The sequence below is a fragment of the Diabrotica undecimpunctata genome, chromosome 9, assembly GCF_040954645.1.
Source record: "Diabrotica undecimpunctata isolate CICGRU chromosome 9, icDiaUnde3, whole genome shotgun sequence".
Lineage (NCBI taxonomy): Eukaryota > Metazoa > Arthropoda > Insecta > Coleoptera > Chrysomelidae > Diabrotica > Diabrotica undecimpunctata.
The window spans coordinates 68,430,147-68,452,334 of NC_092811.1; the positions used below are offsets into that span (position 1 = coordinate 68,430,147).

A 22,188-nucleotide genomic window follows, 5' to 3' on the forward strand; every position below is an offset into this window, starting at 1 on the left:
ATTGACATAGGAGTTTGGGAACTTTCACCATCGATGTAATATATTCAGTTTAAAATTAATTAACTACTAACTATAAAGTACTAATTCTAATTTATAAAACTATAGGCCCTAATCCTCTAATTGTAGAGTTATTGTGAAGTTGTCACGTTTCGCAAAAACGTCTATCTTTTGTAAGATAACATTCGGCCTCTACGATTGTTTGGTTATCTAGACTAAACTATTCTAAAAATACATAGTCTCGTTTCTGATATCGGTCCGCACCCAAAACGTGAGCCGCAACTACTCATCCTCAGGTGCGAACCGCTATCACAGTTCTCTGTTCTATTTATTTATGTTTATAATCTACAAGTTATTGAATCAGAGTCAACGTCTGCCAGAGACAGATTTATAAACATTAAGTTCACCTCTCTGCAGTTTCGGTAAGCCACAGAGACTTATTCCAAAACTATCAGAGACGATGCATATATTGACTCTGTGTGGTAGTTCGTCAATTTTTCATTATTTATACTTCAATTATCAATCGGTATTATTTCAGCCTTTTCTAGCAGTTAGCTTATCTAGCCGTATGTCCTCTATTATAAAGCTCTAATTGGTGTTTTGAAACTTTATCTGCTAGGATATTAAGAAGGTTGAAATATTCTTCATTGTGCAGCATTTTATGTGTTGTTTTATTCTTTAGTTATTTTCTAAGATTTCTGACTTCCGCGTAGGTTTCATATTGTAACAGAGCATGTTCTGTCGTGCCAATTTGTCCACACTCATATAGATCACTCTCAGCGATGTTGAATCTATGGACATATTCAGGATACGGGCCGTGTAACGTTAAGTTATGTAGTAACCCGAGTTTTGGCTTAAAGTACGTCGGGATCTCACTCAGCCTCGGTAGAAACTGGTTGAGTCTTCTCGCTTTTTGAGACTTGTCCCACTCATTCTGCCGCTTTTGTCTTATGATATCATTGATATCTCTCAATGTCCGTGTTTCGACTCCAAGTATATCTTGTGCTTTTTCAAATTTGCTTTCTTTAGCCAGTACGAGCTGGCTCGTCTTTTGACTTCTAAGTGAAGCGGCAGAACTGCTGTTAGGACCGTCAGGGCTGTAGTAGATATAGTGCTAAAGGCTCCAGTCATTCGGACTAGGAAACTTCTTTGCGCTCTATCTACTTTCTCTCTATTTTTGATATTGGTGAGTCTGTGTGTCCATACACTGGCTCCGTATCCTATTATTGATGACAAAATCGTGCTGACATACACTCGTACTTGTTGAAATGGTAATCTGTAGTCCCGTTGGGCCAAGCTAGCTATGCCATGCATCAGTCTTGCTGCCTTGTCACATTAGCTGGTAATATGTTTACTAAACAATCTGGACTCATCAGTGATGATTCCCAGATATTTAGTGTCATGCATTCGTCTAATAGGCATTCCATCAATCCTTATTAAGGGATCTCTTTCCAGCCTACCTTTTACTAAACTGTACACCGTTTTTGATTGTGAAATCAAGAGTTTAACTCTCGATGTCCACTGTGATACAATTGTTAGTATACTGTTTGCTCGTTGTCGAGCTGTCTTCTATTATCAGCATCTATGATCAGTAGTAAGTCATCCGCATACGCAGTCTATCCAAGTACTGCGTATGCGGAAAATTCAATACCCTTTGAATCACCATTCTTTTAAGTCTTTTCCAAATTTAATTTTAGTTGAATTATATTTTGTTTCAGAATAAGCAGAGGACGTAGAGTCATTGAAAATGGCTTCTCGGTGGCGAATATATCGTAGAACTATAATAGCGAGCGAATCAACTGTAGTGACAGTAGTGAAAGGTACAGTTTTTCTACATAATGTTTTGATAAATAATTGCCAGAAATTTGGAAGTGAAGACAAATATATCATCACTGCCAGTACTGTTGATCGAACTGTAACTGGAGAAGTGAACATGACAACAATTTATTACCCATATATATATATATATATATATATATATATATATATATATATATATATATATATATATATATAGAGAGAGAGAGAGAGAGAGAGAGAGAGAGATTTTGGAATTACTTGATGGTCACGACACGATTTAAGAAAAGCAATGTCACAGAGAAGACGGTATTTGCGTGTTAGAAGATTAGAAAAAGATTTAGTAAGAATGAAAAATTCCTCCCCGTAGAGGCGAATAAAATGTTCGGATAAATTTCCGCGGTCATATGAATGAAAATTACTTAGTTCTCGGGAACAACCGCGTTGAGCATTTATTACTCAACGTTTCGGCACCCATTTTGGAGCCATTATCAAGAGTAATACGGTTCGGTTCGAGTTCGGGGTCTCAATCTGCCTACTCCCCTCACTCGAGACGTACTAGTATCGTGTTCTGTATTGCAAGAAGGCACTGTCTCTCGGCACTGAGGTCTCAATCTGCCTACTCCTTAGTGTCGAGTGACAACCGGTCTTACCCTGTGTGGCTGCTTTATACTCGCTGTATGCGCGGGAACGGTATGCGCTGACGTGGCCTGGGCGGGAGGTCGCTGAAGTAGGGGTCGCCATGTTGCCGGCAATCGTTTCGCGTCATCGCGCGTGTTCAAGCTGTTAGGCCGTTTTTCGATTTCGAAAGCTTCACGAATGATTCTCGATTTTAAGGAGCGGATGGGGGCGATGGTTTTTGCTTTTTCGAAATCTATTTTGTGGCCTGTTTGAATATGATGTTGGGCTAGGGTTGAAGTAGTATCGGAATGTTTGACAGATATAGAATGTTCGTAAATACGGTTATGGATTCGTCGGTTTGTCTGTCCGATGTATGTACGTGGGCAACTGGAACAGGGTATCTCGTAGACACCATGGTCTTCATTAGGGATTTGGTCTTTTACGGATCTGACGAGATTGGACAACTTGGAGTGAGTAGTGAAGATGGTTTTGATATTTAGAGGAAGAAGAGTTCTACTGATCTTGTCAGTGACACCTTTAATAAAAGGTAGAAAGATTTTGGGTTGATCCGGCGGCAAGGTTTCTTTTTTGGATGGGATGGGGTTTAGATGTTTTTGAATGCTCTTATTGATTTGGGTTTTGTGGTAGCCGTTTTGTAAGAGTGTTTGCCTTATTGAATGAATTTCGGATGACCTATGATTGTTGTCGCTAAGTCTTATGGAACGAGAAATGAGAGTGTTGACAACTGAATTGAGTTGGGCGGGGTGATGATGTGACTGGGCATTAAGATATCGGTTTGTATGAGTGGGTTTCCGGTACACGGAATAGGAAAAACTGTGAGGTAAGTTTTTCTGAATAAGAACATCAAGGAATGGCAAAGACGCTTCAATCAACTCAACTTCCATCGTGAATTGAATACTAGGATGTATTCCATTCAGGTGGGAGAGGAAGAGATCTAACGTGTCTTTACCATGAGGCCAAATGACAAAAGTGTCATCAACATACCGTAACTAGCAGGTGGGTTTGAGATTTGATGAGGACAGGGCTGCTGTTTCGAAATGTTCCATGAAAATATCAGCTATTACGGGAGAGAGGTGAGATCCCATTGGGGCACCTTTGATTTGACGATAGAAATGATTTTGGAATGAAAAGTATGTATTAGACATGCAGTGTTTTATAAGAGATAGTGTGTCTTGGGGGATTTGATGTTTAGAGTCCAAGATGGAAATGGTTTCATCGATGGGAATGTTGGTGAACAAAGAAACAATGTCAAAACTAACTAGTATATCTGAGGCTGAAATAGAAATATTTTTCAGAAGATCAATAAAATGAAAAGAGTTTTTGACAAAAGACGAAGCTTTTTCGGCTAATGGTTGTAAGGATAAAGCGAGATGTTTTGCCAATTTTTGAGTGAGGCAGTTGTATGCACTGACGATGGGTCTTAGGGGAACATTGGGCTTATAAATTTTTGGAAGGCCGTATATCTTTGGAATTCGGGATGATTTTTCTCTGGGTATAAGAGATTTTTTGATGTCTGAAGGTAGAGGAGACTTATTTATGATGGATTTGGTCGTTTTTTCTAGATAGGTGGTTGGATCATTTGGGACGCGTTTGTATTCTGTGGAATTGAGAAGTTCGAACATTTTGCCCGAAATAATTAGAAGAGTTAAGAATGACGGTGAAATTACCTTTGTCGGCCGGAACAATGACAATGTCAGGGTTGTTATAAAGTTCTTTGAGGGCGTGTCTTTCCGAAAGACTGATATTTGACGGTGGGGGTTTGGAAGTACGGAGAATTCTGGCGACTTCGGCTTGGTCGGAAGGAAGATGAGAAATAGCTTCTTCAGTTTGACAAATGATTTTCTCAGTTGGGATTGAAAGAGGTGTGACAGAAAAATTGAAGCCTTTTGATAGAGCTTTGGTAGCTGAATCGGATATGTGGATATCTGAGAAATTGCGGACAACAGTAGAAGGTTGTTGATTCGAAATGGGCTTTGGATTTTATTGAGAGATAAGTTGGTCAAGTTTACGTTTCTGGGTTTGGGTTTTGTTGTCAGAAATGTGTTGGGCCTTTTGGTGAGAAAGACGATCGAAAGTGTCCCATAATAATGGATGGATATTAAAAGAGTGGATGTCATTGTAAATTTTAAGAAGTTGGGAATTTGTTGTATCTAAGTTGCGTCGGGTAGAATGAATTGAATTTCGAAGAAGCGAAAAACCAGTTGCTCTAAGAATTTTGGAAATTGATGAAGATTTCTTCTTCTTCTACGGCACTACAGCCCAAAATGAGCCTTGGCCTCCTTTATTTTTTGCCTCCACCCTTGTCTGTCTGTGGCTGCTCTTCTCCATACACGGACTCCTAAAAGTGCTTGTGCGTCGCTGCTTACTGTGTCTTCCCAGCGCTTTCTTGGCTTTCCAACTGGTCTCTTTCCCTGCATTCTGGCGTTCAATGCTCGTTTTGGTAGCCTATCCTCTCCCATTCGTATCACATGTCCGGCCCATTGCAATCTTTGTATTCTAATGAAGTCTGACAGGGGTGTTTCCTTATACAGTTGATAGAGCTCGTTGTTATATCGAATTCTGAAGATTCCGTTTTCCCTCACAGGTCCTAGTATTCTCCTCAGTACTTTTCTTTCGAATGTGTCGAGTTTGTTTTTGGATGTTTCTTTCAGGACCCATGCTTCGCTGCCATAACATGCTATTGGCCGAATTAAAGTTTTATAGATTCTCATCTTTGTATTTCGGTGGACACTTTTAGACCGAAATATATGGGAGAGGGCAAAATAAGCTTTGTTTGCCTGCGTTATCCTTTTTCGTATTTCTCCATCCTCTGCTCCATCGGTATATACTCCCAGGTATGTAAACTTTCCAACCGTTTCAATGTCATCTTCATGCATAATGTTTTGTGGGATTATATTTCTTCTCGTCTGTACCATTATTTTTGTTTTTTCTGTGTTAATTTCCAGACCTAGCCTTTTCGTTTGTGTTTTTAACTCTGCGTATGCTTCCTGTGCTCCTGTTGATGTTCTACTCATAATATTAATATCATCGGCGTAGGCAGCCAGTTGAACCGTTTTATTGGTCAGTAGGTTTTCTCGTCCAGTTTGCATTTGCCTAACCGCATACTCCAGTGCCAGGTTAAACAATGTTGGTGCCAGCCCATCTCCCTGCTTTAGTCCCTGCGAGATTTTGAAAAAGTCTGTCCGGTTGTTTTGTATTCGTACACATGCCTGAGTTTCATCCATTGTGGCTTTAATGAGTCTAATCAGCTTATGTGGTATTGCTAATTCTGCCAATATATAGTATAGTCTGTCTGATGAAGATTTAGTATGATGTTTAACTTGAAGAGATTTTGGAATTACTTGATGGTCACGACACGATTTAAGAAAAGCAAGGTCTCAGAGAAGACGGTATTTGCGTGTTAGAAGATTAGAAAAAGATTTAGTAAGAATGAAAAATTCCTCCCTGTAGAGGCGAATAAAATGTTCGGATAAATTTCCGCGGTCAGATGAATGAAAATTACTTAGTTCTCGGGAACAACCGCGTCGAGAATTTATTACTCGACGTTTCGGCACCCATTTTGGAGCCATTATCAAGAGTGATACGGTTCGGTTCGAGTTCGGGGTCTTAATCTGCCTACTCCCCTCACTCGAGACGTACCAGTATCGTGTTCTGTATTGCAAGAACTGTCTCTCTGCACTGAGGTCTCAATCTGCCTACTCCTCAGTGTCGAGTGACAACCGGTCTTACCCTGTGTGGCTGCTTTTATACTCGCTGTATGCGCGGGAACGGCTTTTCGAAATCGAAAAACGGCCTAACAGCTTGAACACGCGCGATGATGCGAAACGATTGCCGACAACATGGCGACCCCTGCTTCAGCGACCTCCCGCCCACACCGCTCAGGCCACGTCAGTTCAGACCACGTCAGCGCATACCGTATCTCAAAATAAATAAAATACAATAAAATAAGTAAATAATTTTTTTTTTATTATAACTAATAAATTAACAATCAGAATAAAACAATGTATTCTATAAGTTAATGTGATGAGTTTAGGTCCTGTCCCTTGGTTCTGGCGTGATGTGGTCCCCTCCAGTGAGAGAATCACGGGTCCATGTTACTGGTCTGTTGGCCAACGTCGCTTTAATCTTCTGATAACTCGATGTTGAGGTATTGAGGAAATTAATGGATTGGAGTGTATGTTGACTTTTTGAATGTATTGTAATTTCTTTTGCTGGTATACTTCTTTCACTGTTGAGATATTGAGATCCTCATAGATTCTTTGGTTGGTTACGTACCAGGGTGCATCAACAATTGCTCTTAAGATTTTTGATTGGCATCTTTCCATAATAGCAATATTAGATTTACTACTACAGCCCCATAGCTCTATGCCATATGTCCATATTGGTTTGATAACTGTTTTATAAATTAGAATTTTATTATTTATTGACAGCTTGGAGTTTTTTCCAATTAACCAATTGATTTCTTTTTGTCTTAGTTGTATTTGTTTTCTTTTTTTGGTGATGTGTTCTTTCCAACACATGGTTTGGTCCAGGTGTAGCCCTAGGTATTTGGTTGTTTTAGTCCTGGGTATTTCCTCATTGTTGATATATATTGGTGGTGGTGTTTCTCGTCGTAAAGTAAAAGTTACGTGGGTTGACTTGTTTTCATTTATTTTTATTTTCCATTGTTTTAGCCAGTTTTCAAGCCCATACAAATAGTCTTGGAGTTGTTGTGTAGCTATGTTAATGTGTTTGTGACTTGTAAGTGCTACTGTGTCATCTGCAAATGTGCCAATTGTTACGTTATGTGATGTTGGTAGATCAGACGTATATAATATATATAATAAAGGTCCCAGGACGCTTCCCTGTGGAATTCCCGCCTTAATGGGATGCGTTTTGGATATTTCTCCATTTACTTTTGTTCTAAACTGTCGGTTTTCCAAGTATGATGTAAGTATTCGAAAGAATGGTGGTAATATTTGTTTAATTTTATAAAGAAGTCCTTTATGCCAAACCTTATCAAAAGCTTGACGTACATCTAGTGATACCATTGGGCAATATTCCTTTTCTTCTAATGCTGAATTGATTTTATGGGTTATTCGGTGGCATTGATGGATAGTTAAGTGTTCTCGTCGAAATCCAAACTGATAATTTGGTATCCAATCTGCACCTGTAAAGTCTGGATCTATTCTTTTTATTAAAAGTTTTTCTAGTAATTTGGAGATTGTTGATAATAGACTGATAGGTCGATAGGATGAGACTTCACTTGGATCCTTTCCTGGTTTTGGGAATAATAGTATTTCTGCAATTTTTAGATTGTTAGGCCAATAAGTACATCTTAATATTGCGTTAAATATATATGTAAGGATTACTATACCCTTTTTTGGTAATTCTTTTAGCATTTTTAGTGTTATTAGGTCAATTCCTGGTGACTTTTTGATATTTAGTCTTAAGATTTCTTCTTTAAGTTCTTTGGGTGTTGTTAATTTTATTGGATTTACTGATGGTTGTTCTGAGTTTAAATAATTAATAATTTCTTGATCTTCTTCATTGTTGTGTGGTTGGAATACTGTTGCTAAATGTTCAGCAAATAATTCTGATTTTTCTTTATCGCTTCTTGCCCATTGGTTCTGTGTGTCTGTGGTTTTTCTTACTGGTGGGGATATTGCTTGAGCTTTTAAGGATGATTTGATTGGTTTTCATATTGAATGGTCGTATCTATTAAGTTGTGTTACATATTTTTTTACTGACTCTTCTCTTGCAATTTTTAGTTGTGTTTTTAATTTATTGGTTAAGCGATTGTAAAACGTTTTATCCGCTGGGTTCCGACTTTGTTGCCATTTGGCTCTTGCTCTTCTTTTTTCAGCAATGAGCTTTTTAATTTCTAATGGAATATTTATTCTGTTCTCGATTTTATTTTTATCTGCATCGTTCGGTGTCGCTTTTTTTGCAGCGTTTTGCAATAAAGTTATAAGGTTGTTTGTAGCTGCTTCTATTTCTGAAGGGCTTTTTAGTCTTACATTTAGTTTAATGTTTTCATCCAGTATTTTTCGGTAAAGGTTCCAATCTGTTCTAGGTCCGTGCAGTTTTGGAGTAGGTTGTTTGTTAATAACGCATGTGCTAATTGTTGCAATAATTGGTGAATGATCTGAAGATAGATCATAACTTGGAACTATGTCCATAAAGGTGTTAGATATTCCTTTTATGATGCAAAAATCTAAGAGGTCTGGTCTTTTTTTGGGGTCCGTTGGCCAGTACGTTGGTGTTCCTGTTGATAAATATGAGTATTTATTTTCTTGCATTAAGCTATAGAGCTCTCTCCCCTTTGTTGTTATTAATCTTGATCCCCAGTAAGTGTGTTTACTATTAAAGTCACCAGTTGCGATAAATTTTGGACCTAGAGTATTGAAGAAGGATCCGAAATCGTTTTTTTTTTAATATTGTGCTTTGGAGGGCAATATACTGCTGCTATTGATATTTCGTAAGGTAATGAGCACACTTTAATTACTGTAGCTTGGATACAGTCTGTTATATAACTTTCCATCATGAAATGTTTAATTGATTGTTTGATCAAGATTGCTGTACCTCCATGGGCTGTCTTGTCTGGGTGGTTAGTATGGTACGTTAGATAATGAGGTATTTTAAAATACGATTTGTCTGTAAAATGTGTCTCACTTATTAATAATATATCTATAAAATTTTGTTGTAGAAATATTATCACCTCGTCCTTATGATTCAGCAGGCCATTGGCGTTCCATTCAGCTATTCGTAAAAAGAATTTTATTTGCATACGAGTTTACTTAGCATGTATATTACCATGCTGTTTTGTTGCAAGATTTGATTAAACATGGCTTTGAATTCTTCTAAAAACTTCATAAGAATAGTGTTTAAATCTTGGTTATCTGAAGGAGCAGCAGGAGGTTGTCTATTACTCGCTGCATTAGCATAGCTTACATTTGGTCTTACTGTATTGGGTATAAAGTTTCTGTTGCGTGCTTGCGACATATTTTGGTGATGATTATATGTAGTTTGTGCTATATTTTTATTTCTATTCAAATTACGATAATATTCGCATCCTTTATAGTTAGCTGGGTGATCTCCTCCACATAAAGCACACGTAGCTGGTGTGTTCTTATTCTTTTTACAGCTGTTTGTACTGTGCTGCCCTCCACATTTCACACAGACATATGGTCTATTGCAATATGTTTTTGAATGACCATATAATTGACATCTCATACATTGGATGATATTTTTGTTTTTTATGGGTGGTTCAATTTGTATATTGCAGTGTTGTAATTTCTGAATTTTATAAATATCTTGGTTATTGTCTGATGGTTCAAGGTCAACAAAGAACATATTTACCGGCTCTTTTGTAATCCTATGTTTAGCATTAATGATGTTTCTTACCTTGTGACCCAGTTTTGTCAGTTCTTCTTTGATATCTTCTGTTGCATGTGAATAGTGAAGGTATTTAATTACGACTCTATAGGCCCTTTCTTCCTTTGGTTGATATGTGTGATGAATAATGTTGTTCTCTCTCATATATCTTGATAATTTTCTGTATATTTCTGGATCGCTACAAATTATTTTGACTGTATTATTTGCCATAGTCCTGGTTTCGTATTGTTCAGCTTCAGCTATTTCTGTAAATTTTTTTCCTCATTTCTGGGAAGTCGCTTACACCGTAAACAAATATTGGTGGTGGTTTAGGTTTTCTTGGCGCTGTTTCATTTTGATTGGTTTCATTTTCTTGGGTATCCGTTAGTGTATTATATTTGTTCGATAGTGTAATGATATCATCTTCTTTGTCTGTTTCTACATTTGATCTGATTTTTCTGCGTTGACACATTTGCACTTTCTGGTTCGTCATCGCTTGTTGATAACATTCTGTAGTATTGCTGGCTATTTCTGTTATTTATATTGCTGTTGTGTGGCGCGTTTTGTTGATTTATATATTGTTCTTGATTGGGCGGAAATATCATATTCGTCGAAGAATTTGTGGTTGGTTGATTTATTTGCATATTGTACATACCTGGTGTTTGTGATGAGATTTGTGGATAACCCTGTATATTGTTGATTTGTGATTGACCCTGTGTGTTGTTTGGAATCTGCATTTGTGGGTAACAATTCATTTGGTTTGATGGATACTGGATTGGTAATGGCTGGCTGTTTACATTTTGCATTTGTTGGCTAACTATGTAGTTTTCGAATCCTGGTCCATTCCCCGTTGGAAACATTATAAATAAATTACTGAATTGTTTTTAAATTTAATTTGATGAGTTTATTGTTTTTAAGTCTATTACTAATTGATTGCTTTTTAATCACTTAACATTTACTTATCTGTTCAATTCGATAAAACCGGTCGCACGTTGATAACGGAGAACCACCTAACGTCCGCTCAGTTTGGAGTATCGATGTGAACTAAGTAAATAAATAACACACATTTTTAAAACAATAAATAAATATAGCGATCAGTCCATCTGCAGCCGCTTCTCTTTCTCTTCCTTGTGCTTTATGGTTTTTGTAACAAAGGCAATGATTAGTTCGAAATCGGGCTTGCTGTCGATGACTTTATCGATCAGCTCGTGAGGCTCGCCTAGTGGAGATCCCAGGCTCAGCTGCAGTTCATTTCTCCCCGTGTGGTGTGCAGGGAAACGATGCAGTCGAAAACAACATGCCGCGCATCGTCCACCACTTCACACTCAGGACATAAATCGTCTCCGGACCTAACGATTCTATGGGTGTATTTCCGAAACGATCCGTGCCCCGTCAGAAACTGCGTGAAGTAGTAGTAGACGCGCCGATGCCGACACCCGTACCACCTCACTACATCTGGGACCAGGGACCTCGTCCAGGCCGCCTTTTCGACTTCGGCTGCCCATTCCCTCTGCCACATCTCCAAGCTTCTGGCTCTTTCTTGTGGCCCTGAACCAACCGCCCCGTTGCCCCTCTGATACATTAGAGCTCTTTCCCTGGCCAGGATGTGCACGGGTACAGAACCAGCCACTACCTGTAAGGCAGTGGTAGATACAGTTCTGTACGCGCTGCATACCCTGATCAGAGGTTTCCTTTTAGCCCTAGAGAGCATGTCCTTATATTTCTTCATCTGGAGGACCTCGTGCCACAACGGGGGCCCCGTATAAGATGATCGATAATATTGATTGTAACATAACTGATCTCTTCTGAGAGCCGGCCCCCCCTATGTTTGGCAATAATTTGGTCAATGCTGAGGTCCTCCCTTCCGCCTTTCGACATGCTTCTTGTATGTGCTGTCCAAAGGTAAGTCGGTCGTCGAAAGTAATATCGAGATACTTGACTGTCCTTTGGGGTCTTATTTCGGAGCCTTGATATTTGAAAACTAAGTCATCCCTTTTTCTTGGTCCTCTCAGAATTATTATCTCTGTTTTGTCTACTGCTAATTTTAAGTCGTTCTTCTCTATCCACGCCGCGCTCGTGTTTATTGCTTTATTTATCTTTTCTGTTCTGCCCCAATTCATACCATCCTCAACCAATAGGGCTAGATCGTCTGCGTATGCTATCGCTTTGACTCCTTTGACTCCTTGTCTCTGCTTGTGAATTTCTAGTACCCCATTGTATAACATGTTCCAGAGTAAGGGTCCCAGGACTGACCCCTGGGGTACTCCCGCGGTCATTTGTTTCTTTTTCTTCTTGGATATGCATACGGATCGTTCAGAAAGGTAGTCCTTTATTATATTGGACATATATTCCGAAGCCCCGCTTTCGACTACTCGGTCTACTATGAGGCCCCAGTTTGTTGAATTAAAAGCATTTTTTATGTCCAATAGAACAAGAACCACCCATCTTTTCTTGCTTGATTTGGCCGCGTTCCTTATCCAGGTCGCGGCGTCGACTGTCGATCTGCCTTTCCTAAATCCGTACTGTTGGTTGGATATGACTTTCTCATCTTCCAACACGCCTTCCAGCCTCTTCTTAATAAGTCTTTCGTAGAACTTACCAAGGCAGTCCAGAAGGCATATTGGCCGATAAGAGGTCGGTGAATCAGGGGGTTTCCCGGACTTTAGGAGTAGAACCAAGTTCGCCTCCTTCAAGTCCTTAGGAAACTCTTGTTTCTGCAGTAGATCATTAAATATTCTTCTGATCAAACCTGGTTTTTCAGTTGCTATTATCTTTATTGCCTCTGGTGGCAGCCCGTCAGGGCCGGGAGCTTTCCCTGTCTTCGTATCCTAACTAGCGGTTTTCACCTCCTCGTCTGTGAACTCCTCTATCATGTTTGGGAAAACCTTGGTGAAATCTGGCATGTTATCCAAATTGTATATATCGGTGGTAGGTGAAGAGCTGATCGTCGAGTACATCCCACCCGTACACCTTCCTGTATAGCCCTTCGCTCGCGAATGTGATGTCAATGTGTGATTGGCTGGCCCCCCGTACGAAGGTTGGCTTATTGTTGTTTAGCACTTGGAGGCCAGTCTGGTCTATCCATTGATTCCAGAGTTCCCTCTTTTTGTCGTTTATGGGGAAACCCCATTGTCTGGACTTCGCATTTATGTCCTCGGCGATCAGTATTTTTTTTTCGTTGATAGCGGCACCCATTATTTCATTAACGATTGTTTCGTATCTCATCATAGGAGTGTTTGGAGATACATAGCATGCCAGGAGGCTGAAATCCCTCAACCTAATGAGTAAATGATTTCCTCCCCTGACAATGCTCTGCACTCCGACATCCCTATTTTTAATGAGCACCGCTACATTTTTTCCCTCGTCTTGTATCCACCCACCGCCTGTTGTTATCTTTTTGTTAGATTCGGGTACGATGAGCAGATCTATATTTAGCTTGCAGGCTTTTGCGTAGATGAGGTCGTGCGCTCGGCGCGCCCTGCCTACGTTCACCTGCAAAATCCTTATACCAGGTTGATCTTTGGTGTTCATTATGGTTCAGTTAACTGAGGACGCTTCCGCAGTGGATTCGCGTCTTATATTAAAATTAAAATTCTTATAGACTAGGATAAAAAAATAAATAAGTATAGATAAAATCTATAGTGTATAAATAAAAAGTTTATAAATATAATATGTATAAATAAAATAAGATAGATAAAATATATAAATAAAATAAGAAATGTGTATATATAAAATTTTTAAATAAATAAAGTATATGAATATGTAAATATAATAGATAGCATTTAGTGAATAACGTGGATATAATGTTGTAATACTTGGATGCCTTTATCCATGAAAAGCTGAGAGAGATGGGTTCCTGTCCCGCCGGTGAGCTGTATAGGGGCCCACTCGCGTTCTCTAGGGAGCCATCTCTCGCTTTTTCGCTTTCCTTGTTACATTTACCCACCCTTTGGGGGTTCCCTGTCCCCTCCCCTGTCATACACCCACCATAGGCTGGGCACTGCATCCTATCCATTCTATGGCCTTCCTTCTTACAGGTGAGACAGTACTAAGTGCTGTCGCACTGCACTGCTGTGTGTCCTGATTTTAAGCAGTTGTAGCAGCATGCTGCCCTGCTCTTACCTTTGCACTCATATGTGCTGTGGCCATAGTGAAGGCACTTGTAGCACCTTGTTGGGGTATATCTTTCACTGATAGGACATGATACCCAGCCTATAATTATGGAGCTGTATCTCCTCAATTTTTCAGCTGTTGAGGGGCGTACGGCTACGGTCGCCACCTGCTCCCCATGTTTATTAGTTCTTAGCGTCTTTATATCAATTTCTTTTCTCGGTATTTTTTTTTAACACCTGTGCGGTGTTTGTATACTGCTATCTGGTCACAAATGACCAATTATCAGTTATTTTCTGACCTAACATAATAACAGCAAATGCTTAAATCTAAGGCTTACCCTATGGCTTACTCTTATCTATTAACTAATGCACTACAACTAACATGCAATAATTTCACAGCACTATACTCTGCTTTTTACACTAAACTGTTACACATTTACACTAGCTCAAATGGTTTTGTCCTTAGGAGTCTTTTCTTTAGTTCAGTGTTGTCAAGAAGCTGGATTGCCTCGACATTCACATGACTATGCAGCCTCTGCTCGTGACTTGCTGCTGTTCTTTTGATTATTTCGATCACAGTTTCCATACCCAGGTCCTGGTGGAGGTTGCTGTTACGGATATACCAAGGAGCATCAACAATGTTTCTCAGTACTTTGTTTTGAAATCTCTGGATAATATGTATATTACTAGCTTTGGTACAGCCCCAGAGTTGGCACCCATATACCCATAAGGAATTCGGGTATCATTTATTCTAACTGGTAAATTTTCTATTTTTTTATTTGTAAAGTTAACGTGTGCAGATTTAGTCTCATTTAATTTTATTCGCCATTTTCTGGTCCAATTATGTATTTTATTTACTGATAGTTGCAGCTTATCAGTCGCTTCTTCACTAGTGTCTCCTATCGCCAGTATGGCTGTATCATCCGCGAAGGTGGCAATAGTATTTTGTTCTAGCTCTGGAATGTCACACGTATACAATAGGTACAGGACCGGACCTAAGACACTCCCTTGTGGCACGCCAGCTTTGATCTCCCTTAAGTCGGTGTAAACTTCTTCTTGTTTTACTCTGAAATATCTATTCGCAATGTATGATTTCAAGATTTCTGAATACTGTTTAGGCATGAACGTTCTTAGTTTATAGTTTAAACCGTCATGCCAGACTTTATCAAACGCCTGTGCTACATCCAAGAAGATTGTAGAGCAGACTTTATTTTCTTCTAATGTTTTTTCTATTATATTCGTTATTCTGTGAACTTGATCTATAGTGGAATGTTGATTTCTGAAACCAAATTGATGATTTGGTATAAGATCTTTTCTTTCTATTATTGGTTATAATCTTTTCAATAGAAGTTTTTCAAATAGTTTTGACATCACCGGAAGGAGTGATATTGGTCGATAGGATGTCACTTCATTAGGAGATTTACCTGGTTTGGCGATCATAATTACTTCGGCTACTTTCCAGAGTCTGGGAACATATCTCAATCTAAAAGCAGCATTTATTAGGTATGTCAGCTTAACTTGGCTTTTCTTGGTAGATTTTTTAATAATTCGCCTGTTATGAGATCATATCCTGGAGCTTTCTTAGGATTTATATTCTCTTTTATCTCTGTTGATACTTCTCTAAGTGATGTTAACGTTATTCTTTCTTCAGTTTGGAATGGTTCTTCCTGTGTAAATTCAAATATGGTTGTATAAATTAATCATTACATTTTTCCTCCCCTGTATTCATCCGATCCTAATAGTACCGCTGAGGGCTCGGAAATACATATCGCCGAGAGAAGAGCACCAGTCGTTGAAAAGAAAAGACGCAACCCGGCATGTGAATCCATGCACGCATATTGAATTGATTTCGTTCGTTGTTTTGTAGTGCAAACCCTGGTAATTAGACCCAGCGGTAAGTTTTTACCTAGTTTTACCTAAACCTATAAATTGTTTTTGATTGTTTATTGCAACCATTTAAATTTTAATAATTATTTGCACCAATGAGGAAAAGTCCATTTTTCTCGCCAGAGTTATCGAAGGAATAGTTCTGTTAATTAAGTACTATTAATTTGTAATAGTACATTTGTTTGTTAATACCCCACATTGGTCCTTCGAGCCGGATTTGAACTCATTTGTTGAAAAAATATTTTGTTTTATTTAAATTTTAATGGTTGGTTTCCTCGAATGTCGTATTTTTTATCGTTTTGAGGGTTCTTATCTTAAGTTTGCGTCTCTTGTCGTGGCTCGAGAATAATTTATGACCTTTTTGTAAAGTCGACCATATGGGACTTTTTAGAAGGGAATTATCGTCATTTTAATAAAGTATCGAATTACAAATCGGTAATTTCGGGGTTTTAGACCACATTTTGTACATTTTCGTTTGTATAACATTATTGGAACTTGTTAGGAATTTAAAATGGAAAAACTTGAAGAAAAGAATAGGAAGCTCAAATTTTTAAGAAAAACTGCTTTAAATGATATTCAGTTAATTTTCGATTTAGGTTTTAAGGCCCTTTCAGACGTTTCTATTCGCCCTTTATTTAAAATTAGACTAGAAGAATTAGATTCGATTCGCGAAGAGTTCTTAAAACATCACACTAATATTATTAGTAATATTCTTTCTGTACCAGACGCGGATACGAGGGTTGAAGAAAATGTTCGGGAATTATTTTTGGAACAATTTTATAAAATAAAACTATTTAGTGCGGAATTATTTGAGCCACAATTTGAAACTCCAGAACCGTTTAGATCAGTAGTAGTTCCACAATCAAATATTCGCTTGCCTAAAATAGAGCTGCCTAAATTTAAGGGTGATTTTAAGGAGTTTAGTTCGTTTTTAGACTTATATAATTCGGTTGTACATAATAACGCAGGCCTAGCAGACGTAGAAAAGTTTAAGTATTTGAAAGGATGTTTAGAAGGGACTCCACTTAGTTTGATTCGTAATTTGTCAATAAATAGCGATAATTATCAAATTGCTTACGATCTAATTGTTAAACGCTACACAAATGTTCGTCGTTGTGCGACCGCGCATTGGGATGCGATCTTGGGCATACAGAAAATATCGGTAGTTAATTCGAAAAATCTGGCTAAATTAGTAGATACGTTTTTAGAAAATTTAGCCGCATTGAAAACATTAGGTCTTCCGACAGAACATTGGGATTTTATTATGTTTAATTTACTTTTGTCGAAATTAGACGCGGATTCAGTAAAGTTATTTGAGTTAGAAAATAAATCGAATAAAATCCCGTCATTTCAAAAATTGGTAGAGTTTATTGAAACTCAGTACATTGCTTACGATAATTTGAATAGTAGCTTAAGTGAATCTAAGAAATCGTCGAGGGCTCCAACTTATACGGAGCCAAAGTGTAATTATAAACATTCCAATGAGTCAAGGCATAATAGTAGTTCATCCTTTGTTACAAATTCGTCGTCAATATGTTGTGCTTTATGTAAACAAAGTCATTTTCTTAACCATTGCTCGTTGTTTTTGAAAAAATCTCCAAAAGAAAGATACCAATTTTGTAAAGAATCTTCCTCGTGTTTTAGGTGTCTTAATCAGGCTAATCATTCTGTCAAGTCGTGTCCAAAGGCCTTTAAATGTAGTAAATGTAATAGTCACCTTCATAATAGTTTGTTGCACTTTGATAGAAATCGTTCCAATAGTCAGTCGTCCATAGAAAATACTAATAATCCAGGGGCATCGGGAGTCGAACAAAATTCGCCTGAAATATCACATTGTGCTGCTAGTTTTATAGGGAAGAAAAACGAGACAAAAAAGGAAATTTTGCTCGGTACCGTTTTAGTTCACGCGATTGATAGTAAGGGGTGTAAACAGCCCTTGAGATGTTTGCTAGATTCAGGTTCAATGAGTTCGTTCATTAGTCGTAAAGCTGCCAGTAGATTAGGTTGGCCTAAAACTCCTTGTTCATTTGAAGTTAACGGACTCAATTCGATGCAAACGAAACTGAATCAAGGTCAAATAAGTTTTTCTATCCAACCTCGTCATCAGGAGTCACCGGTGTTTCACTTGGAGGCTATTATTACAGATCGGGTTTGCTCGGATTTGCCGAGCACCAAAATTGACATATCGACGTGGAATTATATTAAAAATTTGAAGTTAGCCGATCCCGAATTTAACTGTAGTCAATCTATAGATTTGTTAATTGGTTGTAGCATATTTTCGAAGGTGTTGTTAGAAGGTAAAATTGAAGGTAAAGTGGGACAACCAGATGCCCTAAATACCGTTTTTGGTTATATTTTGTTAGGACCTACTAGCACACCTAACCTTTCGTCGACTTCGCTTGTTTGTCTTTCAAATATTGAAGACCCACTAGATTCTTCGTTAACGAAATTTTGGGAACTGGAAAACGTACCGGAAAAGCCAGTTTCAGAACCAGAAGACGTTCTGTGTGAGAACATTTATCTGGAAACGCATAATCGAGACGTCTCGGGTAAATATGTTGTGTCTTTGCCTTTTCGTGAATCGCCGCCTTGTCTGCAAGATAGCTATGATATTGCTTTAAATAGATTGCTATCATTAGAACGACGCTTATCTCGTCAACCAAGTTTGAAAAAAGAATATTCTTTTCATATGCAGGAGTATCTTGATTTAGGTCATATGCAGTTAGTCTCTAATGCCGAAAAGAAAAGGGGAAAGTATTATATTCCACATCATTGCGTTGTGAAACCAGATAGTGTTTCAAGTAAAATTCGAGTTGTATATAATGCGTCTCAGAAAAGTCCCACTCGCGGTAAATCTTTAAACGACTATTTACTGGTCGGTCCTAAGCTGCAACAGAACATAGTCTCGCTGTTGTTGAATTTTAGACTTAATCGTTTTGCGCTGTGTGCGGACATTCGTCAGATGTATCGTAATATTTTAGTCGCTCCTGAACACACGGATTATCAACGCGTGTTATGGAGATTTTCTAGCGCTGAGGAAATTCAGGAATATCGTTTATTAACTGTTACTTTTGGAATAGTATCTTCGCCGTATCTCGCTTTAAGAACTCTCCAACAATTAGCATTAGACGAAGGCTCTCGTTTTCCTAACGCCGTCTCGCTTATTCGTCACGCTTCGTATATTGATGATTTTGTTTTTGGTGCTTCGACTCTCGAAGAAGCACAAACTTTAGTTGACGAATTAGTCGCTTTGTTAAAGTTAGGAGGCTTTGAGTTGCGGAAATGGTGTTCGAATGAACCCAAATTGTTGTCGCAGTTTCCTGAATCCCATATTAATCCTCACTCCATTAATTTTGATCCAGAAGCAAATGGTCCTTCATTAAAAATCCTTGGTTTGAAGTGGATTGCACAGTCCGACGTCTTTCAATTTTCAGTCAAATTGCAAGACGTCCCTTGTACTAAAAGATCGTTTTTGTCCGAATTAGCTCGAATTTATGATCCTTGTGGTTACTTAACACCTATTACCTTTTTTATTAAACATTTAATCCAACAACTTTGGGCAACCGGTCTTAAATGGGATGATCGTCCTCCTTCGGAAATAATTCGGGTATGGGAACAATATAAGAGCGAACTATCTCTTATTTCACAGTTCAAAATTCCTCGTTTTTTGAATATTTCCTCATGTCCCATCTTAGAGCTTCATGGATTTGCCGATGCTAGTGAAAAGGGATATGCTTGTGTCGTTTATATTCGTAGTATTGATACTCGTAACCTAGTTCAAGTTAATTTACTGTGTGCCAAATCGAAAGTAGCTCCTATAAAACAGATTACTATACCTCGATTAGAATTGTTAGCTGCTGTTCATTTGGTAAAACTTATGTCGTTTGTGTTAGAGTCGTGGAAGCATATAATATTTCAAAATGTGTATGCTTGGTTAGATTCTCAAATCGTATTGCACTGGATTAAAAGCTCCCACTCGAGATTCAAAACTTTCGTCGCAAATCGCATTTCGTATATCCAGTCCCATAGTCAAAATTATTCTTGGCATTATATCGAATCTCGAAATAATGCAGCCGATGCGCCTTCGCGAGGCATGCTACCGGCCGCTTTTCTATCAAAATTAGACTGGTTAACAGGTCCTTCGTTTTTGTATAATATTCCATTAATTTTTCCAGAGGTTCCTCCCTCATTGCAGGAAAAATCCTCTTTGGAAGAGATAAAGAAAGCTTTAGTGTTTGTTTCTACTCGTGAGGAACATTTTCTGTCTTGTTTGCTGAAAAATAAATCGTCTTTTACCTCGATCCAAAGAATTTTGGCTTTTATGTTGCGATTCGCGCACAACTCTCGTTATAAAAGGTCGAAACGGTCAGGACCCTTAACTTTCGTAGAATTAGAAGACTCGTTGATTATTCTTGTCAGATTTACACAAGAAAAGTATTTTGAAGAACATCTTCAATCAAATTCTTTTCCAAAACCATTTCGTAAGTTGGGAGTATTTTTAGATGATAGTACTCAGTGTTTAAGAGTAGGTGGTCGTCTATCTCAGTCTTCGTTATCGTATGAAGCAAAACACCCGTTTTTGTTACCAAAAAAATCTCGCCTTCCTACTCTTCTAGTTCGTCATTATCATGAGAAGTATTTACATGCTGGATTTAAGAGTACTCAGTTTTTGGTTAGTCAAAGGTTTTGGATAATGTCTTCTAAACAAGCCGTTAATTCGGTATTGTCCAAATGTATTAGATGTTGGAAACAATCTCCTAAAAACTTACAACCCCCTATGGGTAATTTGCTTAAATTTCGTCTCGGTGCCATTAAACCCTTTTCGATTTGTGGGTTAGATTATGGTGGACCGTTTTCGATAACCATGTCTCGTTACAGGGGAGTTAGAACTCAAAAGCCCTATTTGTGTCTATTTGTATGTTGCGCTACAAAGGCTTTAAATCTTGAATTAGCTAGTGATTTGACCGCGGAAGCTTTTTGGCCGCTTTACAACGTTTTTATTAATTTTGTTTTGTTCGGCTTTTGTCAATATAACCGCGACGAAACCACCATTTTAATTTTAATTTTTTTATTGTAGTTTAAGTTTTGAATATTTGTTTAAGATTTGTATAGGAATTGTTTGTATTAATTATCGTTTTAGTTGTTTAAGTAATGATAGTATTTAAAATTTTAGAATTCGTTTTGTTTTTTAAAGACCTTATGGCCTTTAAAGGGGGGAGAATGTTTAAATTCAAATATGGTTGTATAAATTAATCATTACATTTTTCCTCCCCTGTATTCATCCGATCCTAATAGTACCGCTGAGGGCTCGGAAATACATATCGCCGAGAGAAGAGCACCAGTCGTTGAAAAGAAAAGACGCAACCCGGCATGTGAACCCATGCACGCATATTGAATTGATTTCGTTCGTTGTTTTTTAGTGCAAATCCTGGTAATTAGACCCAGCGGTAAGTTTTTACCTAGTTTTACCTAAACCTATAAATTGTTTTTGATTGTTTATTGCAACCATTTAAATTTTAATAATTATTTGCACCAATGAGGAAAAGTCCATTTTTCTCGCCAGAGTTATCGAAGGAATAGTTCTGTTAATTAAGTACTATTAATTTGTAATAGTACATTTGTTTGTTAATACCCCACACTTCCCATCTCAGTTCTTCACCATCATTGTGCGTGCTTTCTAAATGATCCCCATGTTTATTAGTTCTTAGCGTCTTTATATCAATTTCTTTCCTCAGTATTCCTGTGTACATTTTTATGGCACTTTGGAGTCGTTCCTCCGTCACCCCTGGATCCAAACCTGTTATGTTAAAAAATCATTCTTTGCGTCGGATTGCCATATTTATCCCTGTCATCCTTCTATCCATTTCTTTTCGTAATTTCTCTGCGGCCCCTTTGCCCTTTAGTTTTACTAGTATATCCCCCCCTTCTGTTTTTTTGAGCCTATCTACTTTAACCCCTATCTTTCCGATGTTAATTTTTTGCCGATATTTTTATTTCAATACTTCCGTGTACGATTTGCCCCGTTTTGATTAGGAGGGCTTCCTCTTGCTCGTTCTTTACTCCTTTATCCATTTCTTTACCTCTTACTTGGATTTCCCATACGATGTTTTCTGCCCGGCCTACAAACTCCAGGGCTTTCCGTACCTCATCTTTGTTTATCTCATTATTGATAACCACCCTTATTGTTTCAGGTGTATCTTTCCTTTCCCTTACCCGTTTGATGGCCTTCTGGGCCATTTCGTACATACCTTGTTTTTTTTTTGTTTGGCCACATATGTGTACCATTCCCTTCTCTGGCTGGCTATGGAACTTTCATTCCCGTTTTTTATATATTCCACATTTCCTTCTTCGCAGACCTCTATTAGTTCATAAACTTCCTCCCTGAGAGTACGTATCA

The 22,188-nt window shown here is 38.2% G+C and overlaps 1 protein-coding gene across 1 annotated transcript; it reads right to left on the bottom strand.

Moving 5' to 3' along the window:
* Positions 1–12,696: 12,696 nt before the first annotated feature.
* LOC140451070 (uncharacterized) lies at positions 12,697–13,323 on the bottom strand. The gene has a single exon (XM_072544789.1). It carries the CDS (start codon positions 13,321–13,323, stop codon positions 12,697–12,699), a length of 627 nt encoding a protein of 208 aa, XP_072400890.1.
* Positions 13,324–22,188: the final 8,865 nt, after the last annotated feature.

What these genes read in the sequence shown, in the direction of transcription:
- LOC140451070 (XM_072544789.1), bottom strand. Translation starts at nt 13,323, where the DNA reads ATGAACACCAAAGATCAACCTGGTATAAGGATTTTGCAGGTGAACGTA.